The sequence below is a fragment of the Larimichthys crocea genome, chromosome XX, assembly GCF_000972845.2.
Source record: "Larimichthys crocea isolate SSNF chromosome XX, L_crocea_2.0, whole genome shotgun sequence".
In the NCBI taxonomy this organism is placed as follows: Eukaryota; Metazoa; Chordata; class Actinopteri; family Sciaenidae; genus Larimichthys; species Larimichthys crocea.
This window is the reverse complement of record NC_040030.1, coordinates 18196717-18204291: the sequence shown is the minus strand read 5'-3', so window position 1 is coordinate 18204291 and position 7575 is coordinate 18196717. Positions and strand designations below refer to the sequence as shown.

At 50.5% G+C, this 7575-nt stretch overlaps 1 protein-coding gene across 5 annotated transcripts; it reads right to left on the bottom strand.

Moving 5' to 3' along the window:
- On the bottom strand, positions 1-7280 carry LOC113744064 (CCR4-NOT transcription complex subunit 2-like). 5 transcript variants are annotated; one of them, XM_027272223.1, is made up of 16 exons: positions 7017-7073; positions 6683-6937; positions 5429-5560; positions 5150-5222; positions 4906-5053; positions 4567-4794; positions 4013-4092; positions 3766-3891; positions 2591-2721; positions 2335-2488; positions 2085-2241; positions 1575-1636; positions 1445-1494; positions 1249-1349; positions 928-1072; positions 1-746 (listed from the first exon to the last, which is right to left on the bottom strand). In XM_027272223.1, exons 1-16 carry the CDS (start codon positions 7056-7058, stop codon positions 660-662), a joined length of 1971 nt encoding a protein of 656 aa, XP_027128024.1. In that variant the 5' UTR covers positions 7059-7073; the 3' UTR covers positions 1-659. The 5 variants fall into 5 exon arrangements, with proteins under 5 accessions (XP_027128024.1, XP_027128025.1, XP_027128026.1 ...); XM_027272224.1 differs by having other exon boundaries at positions 2335-2455; XM_027272225.1 differs by lacking the exon at positions 6683-6937 and having other exon boundaries at positions 7017-7280.
- Between the last annotated feature and the right edge of the window lie 295 nt (positions 7281-7575).

The following is a 7575-nucleotide window of genomic DNA, read 5'->3' as shown; positions in this document are numbered from 1 at the left end:
ATATTTTTCTTCTTTTATTATGAAATAGTGCTACAATGTACATTGCATTTCCTCTCCTGACTCTCGGCTGTCTGCTGATGTGTGATCTGATCTGACAGAAACAAACCTGGTAAAAATAAAAGATGATAAATATGTTGAGTTCCTGTCAAAAAAAAAGGTCCGAGCTGAGACGCCGTGGTAAATAATCATCCATCGTGACGGGCGATTTTATTCTGTGTTAAAATCTGGTTCTTCTTAAAAGCTTCTCTAGACAAAAATAGTCGATTCTTAAAGACTGAATAGAAACGTGAATCGCTCGTCAGGTGGACGCTTATTTACAGCGCTCGCTCGCTCGCGTCGGTGTGTGTTGTACTGTGCTGTCTGCTGACATCAAGTCTGCACGCCACATAACAGACCAACCAAACCAAACTCATGGAGGAGGGCGGGAAATAAAACAAAACAAAAAGAAGAAGATGAGGTAAAGAACAAACGAAAAAGTTAAAATCATAAAGTCTATTCAGTGAAGCGTTTGGGAGAAACCAGGACGTCCTCTCCCGTCCTGAGTCCTTATTGGCCAGATTCACTTTGAGTGTGTGGAGGTGGGAAAAAACCTAGAGAGGGGAGATGATGATGAGCCAGGAGGGGCCAATGGCAGGCAGGCAGGAAGGAGGTAGAGCCAATCAGAAGGCCTGCTGGGCAGGATTGTAGTTGAATGTGGAGGGAACGTGAGGTCGCTCTTCTAGTTTGTCGTACTCCAGATGAAACTCCTGAAAGCAGAGCGGAGAAATGTTTTCGAATCTGCGATTCACGTGCAAAACGAAGCTGAACATAATCAGAAAAAATAGATTTTACAACATTTTAGCTGATCACTACTGATCAATGTTTCCATCATAAAGTCTGTAAATCACCTGGTGGTCTGTGTGTGTGTGTGTGTGTGTGTGTGTTCACCTTGGCCACTTTTCTCCAGTTGAGGCAGTCGAAGAAGTAGTAGGTCCCTCTCTCGTAGGCGTTGGTCTTCAGCGTGGGCTCCATACCCGGAGCCCGGGTGATCCAAACCCGCTCCTCTTTATGGTACCTCCAGTCCCTGTTAAACCTGGACACACACACACACACACACACACACACACACACAGTTAGACAGCTGCATGTGTTGCGTTCACACGCTGCAGATGAATGAATGCTCTGTCACAAAGTGAAAATGAAACTTGAAGACATGAAGAGACTGTGTGTGTGTGTGTGTGTGTGTGTGTGTGTGTGTGTTGTTCTTACAGCTCTACTGCAGCCAGCAGTTGTAATAGGTCGCCTCCGTTCATGTAGTAGAGATAAAACAGCAGATCTTCACCATACCGAGACAACTTGATAGCTGCTAACTGGAGACGTGAAAGATCGAAAACAGAAACATTTTTAAAGACGACAAATAACAAAATGTTCCTCAGACGGAGTCATCGAAGCCTCCAACACCTACCTTGTCCCTTATGTGGATGTTGGTTAAATACTCAGAGGGGACGTGGAAGTCTGCGGACAGAGGACAGAGCACTGAACACACTGAACACTGAAGACGTTTGGTTTGAGTCCCGACAGAGTCACAAACTCACCGATGTCCTGCGGTCGACACGGAGCCGACGCCCACGGAGACGCAAACTTAGGATAGAGATTCCTGATGAAGAGACGGACGGACGGACAAGAGACGGTTAGATTCACGAGCAGCTCCACGACTTCAGAAACACAAGAAGAACTCTGAGTCAGTTAACGTGACGCTGATCTGACACCGTGACCTGATCAGCCTCCTGGTGTTTACCTGAGCAGGTGCAGCACCTGAACTCTGCAGTCTTACTGTGTCACTTCCTGCTCTCAACTCTGCAAACTCTTAGAGAGCTCGACAGGCTGAAGCTCGCTTAAATAAAGAAGTTCATTTGCTGATGTCACTAAAATTTGGGCGATGGGTGATTCAAGGTTCACTCTGCCCCTTAAAACACAAGATTTAAAGACTTTTTTAAGGACTTTCCAGGCCCAATTCTCTCATTCAAGGACCCTGACACAATGTAGCAGGGTTCAAAGTTAATTACTGAGTACATAGTGTGTGTGTGTGTGTGTTGTGGTCGTACTCGGGTGAGTTGAGGTTGAGGCCGAGTGTGGTGAGGTCGGAGCCCAGTGCCAGGTGGACCATGCCGGGGTCCGTCTCTGCCGCCCGGATGAACGTCAGCAAGCCGATCATCCCGAACTGGTCCGTTACCATGCCGACCGGGATGTTGGTCACACGGCCTGAAACACGGAGACAAGCGTGTGCGTGAGGAAACCCACCGTCACGGGAGGTGTGTGTGTGTGTGTGTGTGTGTGTGTGTGTGTGTGTCTCACCGTCAGGAAGCACCTGAATCCCTTTCTTCTGCTGGTTGTTGTTGCTAGGCGCGGAGCTCTTGTCGCCAGGGAACTTTGGACCATCTGAGTTAGAGGCGGGCTTTCCTGATGAGTTCAGATTCTGATTGGACAGAAACGGAGGGAAAAAGAAGTCCTAAGAAACGGGACGAGTCAGCACACGAGAGCACGGCGTGAGCAAAGACAGAGCACGATGACAAGAGCAGAAAAATACTGAGGAGAGAAAAAGGATCTTAACCGTTTTGCTGTCCTCGCTGGTGCTGGTGGGGTCTTTCGATTGGTAGTTCGGCCCAGGGAGAGCTGGGAAGTCCTCGTTGTGGATGGAGAAGTCCTGCGACTGTTCACTGGACGGCTTGGTTACCATGCCGACTGGAAGAATGGAGGGAAGGACGTTAACCCAGAAACACATCAGGACGAATTCACAACAGATTAATTATTTCATTAATGACTGAAGAGATTCATTAAATATCAAACTTTAACAAAAGTCACAACACGTGGAGTATCAGAGCGTCTGATTGGTCGCTGCAGCGTGACGTCAGGCTGAGCAGAAATATAAGAGCAGCACAGAAACGTTCACGCCGTGACGTCAGAGGTCAGAGGTGAAGCTTCGTGTCCCATCGTGACTCTGCCATGGACAGCCGTCCGTCCACTGAACGTCCTCGCTCTCTGGTCAGGGTTTACGCCTTTTTAATACCGTCTAAATATTGTTTTAAACTTTAACGTAACTGGCCTCATACAGCAAAAACTGGATCGATGAACTGGAGGCCAGTCCCTTAGTTATTAACATTTAGCTGACGCTTTCATCCAAAGCGACTTTCAGAGGAGATGCGATGGCTGCAGTGGAAGTCTGACATGATATAACGTCTGCTCTCACATCGAGCTGAACACTGCAGACAGATCCGACTCCATCATCTGAGTTCATCAATGCCAGAGTTCAGCACCGCTGCACACATGACCACGTTCTCTGATGAAGACGTCAGGTCCACTCGACCCGCAGAGTTCTACAGGACGATCAGCTGTTCTACTCACACGTTTGTGTTTGTGCAAAGCTTGTTTCAGCCACGCAGAGAACTCTTCAGTATTCAGTGATGCTGTACCGTCACACCAACCACAAACTTCTTGAGAGTCGTTACAAAGTTTCAGGGCGTTTCTGTAACCATGGTAACTCCGGGCCGGAGGAGAGGGGTGAAGACTGAACAACATTTGGAGACTTAATTAGCCTCCATCATGACGAGCTGGCATGGATCTGTGTTTATTACATTTGGCTGCCGTCTGTCACATGATGTTAGAGGATGAAGAGCTCCACGTTTTGTTAGTCTGAACATGTACGTCTCCATGGAAACTGCATGTACACAGGAGGATCATGACATTTGACTGAAAGCTCCAGAAGACACACACACACACTTCTCTCACCGTAAGGAGCCCGACCGGCCAGCGGGTTGAGCAGCGGGGTGGGATTCGAACCTCCATCCCTCCGACTTCTGTCTGCTAACGCCGGGAAGTCTGTCAGGTCCAACCCTGTCACATTCTCACTGCCGTCTGGACGAACAGCAGAGATGAAAAAAAAAACAGAAAAGAAAAATAACGAGAACTCGTTAAAAAAACGAAACAAAAAACCCGTCAAAAAGCTTCAAACGTCTGAAGAGAAACACGACGGTACCTGTGCCGTTAAAGATGTTGTTGGAGAGAGAATTGTTCATGTTGAAGCCGGGATTCCTGTTCACACCGAACCCCGACATACTGACACACACACACACACACACACACACACACACACACACACACACACATTACTGAGGAGGAAACAAACATGTCTAAACTAAAGGAGGAAGTGTCTCGGTATTGATCTGACCGCTCGCCGTCACACAGCTGTGATGATGTCATATTTTACTGTCAGCAAACTGACGAGAAACTAAAAGGAGACGAGATTTAACATACATAATATCAAACATAATGTCTGTGCAGAAGCTCCGTATAGTTCAGAGTTTCTCCTGAAGGAAGAAGTTGGAGCTAATGTTAAAAATATCTCGTCGCCTTTATCACCATCTCCTTCTTTTTCAGTTTGTCTGTTTAAGTTTCAGTTTCTAAAGTTTGAATATTTAAAGTCAACATTTTAGAAACCAAACAAAAAACTTTAGAGTTCAATAATCAGCAGAATCATAAGTTCTCGTGTGTTTCGAACAGTCTGAGTCACCTCGTGCACACTCGTGTTACCTGTTGATGGTGAACGGCTGCCGTGCTTGCTGCTGTTTGGGCATGCCGATGATGCTCGGTGACGACCGGCTCGGGCTCCCCATGCTGCTGCTCCTCCCCGCTCCTACTCCACCGCCGCCTCCTCTCTCTCCTCCGACTCCTCCGACCATGCTGCCCGACTGCCCCGTCGGCCCCCCCACCTGCTGGCTGTGGTTCAGCACGCTCCGGCTGCTCATTGGCAAAATACCCCTGAAAGAGGACGACAGGCGGAGGTTACAGGCTGCAGAGGTCGGGGTGTTCGGCAGTGAAATATGATCCGTGATGCTCAGTTTGAGTCCCAAGTCGATCTGAGCGCCGTACCTGCTCGGTGAGGGAGGCGTGTGCATCGTGCCAGTGTTGGCTGTACTGGCATGGCTGGGCAGCTGACTGGCAGACTGGTTCAACCCGCTTCGACTTAGCTGAGGCGCCGCGCTGCTGTTCATCCCCCGCATGGGAAACCCCAACGCACCTACGACAGAGACGCAGAGAGACGACACGGTTCATGTTTAAGAAACATTCCTGATCATGTGAGCTGGAAACGTTCAGACTGTGCAGAGGAACTCACTCTGCGGGCCGTACAAACTGGCCCCGAGCTGTGACAGCTGACCCGTCGAGGAAGCAGAGGAAGACGTCAACATCTGAGGACAGAGGAAGCACAGACACACCTTTCAGTTTCCTCACCACATCTTCTGTCCACTAGAAAAAGGACGACCCTGCAGCAGGTTACTCTTTGCAGAAGCTCCGTGCTGCATCACGTCACAGAGCTCGAACCTGCTCCGGTCCGCCGTGAGCCCGGTTCTGCTGCCTGCTTCTCTTTAGCACCCTGAAGAAGAGCTGAACTTACGTCTTTGTCAGCGCGGTGTGGAGGGAACATGGACTGTTGGGTGTAGTAGAGGCTGGAGTCGTCCGCGTAGTCGCTCTCTACCCCTCCCTCCATAAACTTCTTCCGGTTAGCACCAAACATACCGCGTGTCACCTGAGGAGAGACGCAGGAAACAAGTCAGACACTTCCCGTCACACCTGCCGATCAACTCTGACAGAACAACTCCCGTTTTATTCTGTAAACCTTCGACGGGCCTCACCGAGTGCGCGGACGCCGACAGGTGAGACGAGGTCTAGCACTGTGGAGGTTTGTACATCAGCAGCTTCAACAGACTAAAACTTTACGACGCAGGCGACCTCCGAGGACGTTACACGCGAGCGTCGAGCGGCGTGATGCTTCTGTCTCAGTGACGTTTACCCGGCGTCAGAACATCAGGACAGACATCTGACACGAATGTTTCATCCTCAAAGATGATGTGACATCAGGAATAACTCCACAGGCTGTGTGTGTGTGTGTGTGTGTGTGTGTGTGTGTGTGTGTGTGTGTGTGTGTGTGTGTGTTCCCGGCACCACAACACTGTGCTCGGGTCTCAGGATGTTCAAAGAAAACGAACCTGAAGTAAATCTGAAGCTGGTTCTGGCTCGTACGTTATTGTCTGATCACCTCAGTCTTCAGTTGTTAAAGTGTCCGGGTCTGTTGTGATGATCTGTCAACAGTTTTTACAATAAAACAAAGTCTGGAAAAGTTGAATCCAGCCTGAGAGTCACAAACTGTTAAAAGCAGAAAATGTTTCAGTTCAAACCCGTGAACAGTGACACACACAGCGGGCATCGTGCTGTCCTCCCCCGGTGTCAACACGAAGCTCCGCGGCCGAGTCCGAGCTCTAATCTCCGGATTACTTTTGTTTACTCTCGGCGGTTAGCCACATAGCTTCGGTCCTTGTTAGCACGTAGCACCGCGGTGTGCTGAGCTAACAGCGCCGAGGCGCCGTAACGTTGCATAAACGTGTAATAACGTTCACAGCCCGGCTCAGGACGAGCCTCCACCCTGTGCCCGCTCAGCCCGGGTGGAGTTTTTCACTCAGTCACAGATTTCAGGTGGAGGTAGCTCGTTAGCTGTGAAATGCGCCAGGAGCTAATGCTAGCAGCCGACTAGCGCGCCTCGTTAGGAATGAATGGGGGCGCTAGCCTGGAGCTAACGCTAACTGCCGACGGAGCTAATCGGCTAACAGCCGCTCTGTGGCAGCTAGGAGCGGATCAAACCCCGTCTGCTGACCCGGAGAAGAAGCTCTGAACGCGGCGGTGCAGACAGGTACACCCGGGAGAGGAGAGCCGCGGGGGGAGCTGGTGTTTCTGTTCGGGCCTGCGCCTCCGTCCGTCGGTCAGATCCTCCACAACAACAACAACAACGGAGCCGGCGGCCCGGCGCGGAAGGCGGGCTTTGTGTCGAGCTCCCGTCGCCGCCTGAAGGCCGCGTGAACCCCGCACGGGTGGAGGTTTGTAATTTAGATGGAGCTGCGGTGCGTGAAGGCTGCGGGGAGAAATTAAAGGATAAAACAGAAGAAGAAGAAGCAGAAGAAGAAGAAGAAGAAGAAGAAGAAGCCGCTCACCGCATCAGCTTCCTGCCCGCTCAGATCCAAGATGGCCGTCATCTCCGCCAATCAGCGAGGATGCTGGGAAACCTCTGACCCCGGAGCCTCCATCACCGCCTCCATCACCCTCCACCCTGTCCTCCACTGAGCCTCCATCACCGCCTCCATCACCCTCCACCCTGTCTGTTACTGAGCCTCCATCACCACCTCCATCCTGTCTGTTACTGAGCCTCTATCACCCTCCACCCTGTCTGTTACTGAGCCTCCATCACCGCCTCCATCACCACCTCCACCCTGTCCTCCACTGAGCCTCCATCACCGCCTCCATCACCCTCCACCCTGTCTGTTACTGAGCCTCCATCACCGCTATATAATTAGTATTTTTTTAAAAGGCGCCCTTGAAGAGGAAAACAAACACGCCTAAGGCGGCGCAACAGGAAAGCAACCAAACCAAAAACATGATGGCAGAGGAGAAGAGAGTGAAGAGGACGCTGACGGAGGAAGCTAAGAAGAGAAAAGGAGAGAGTGAGCGAGCAAGAAGCCGCCGGACAAGAGTAAATGTGGGACTGACTTTTAG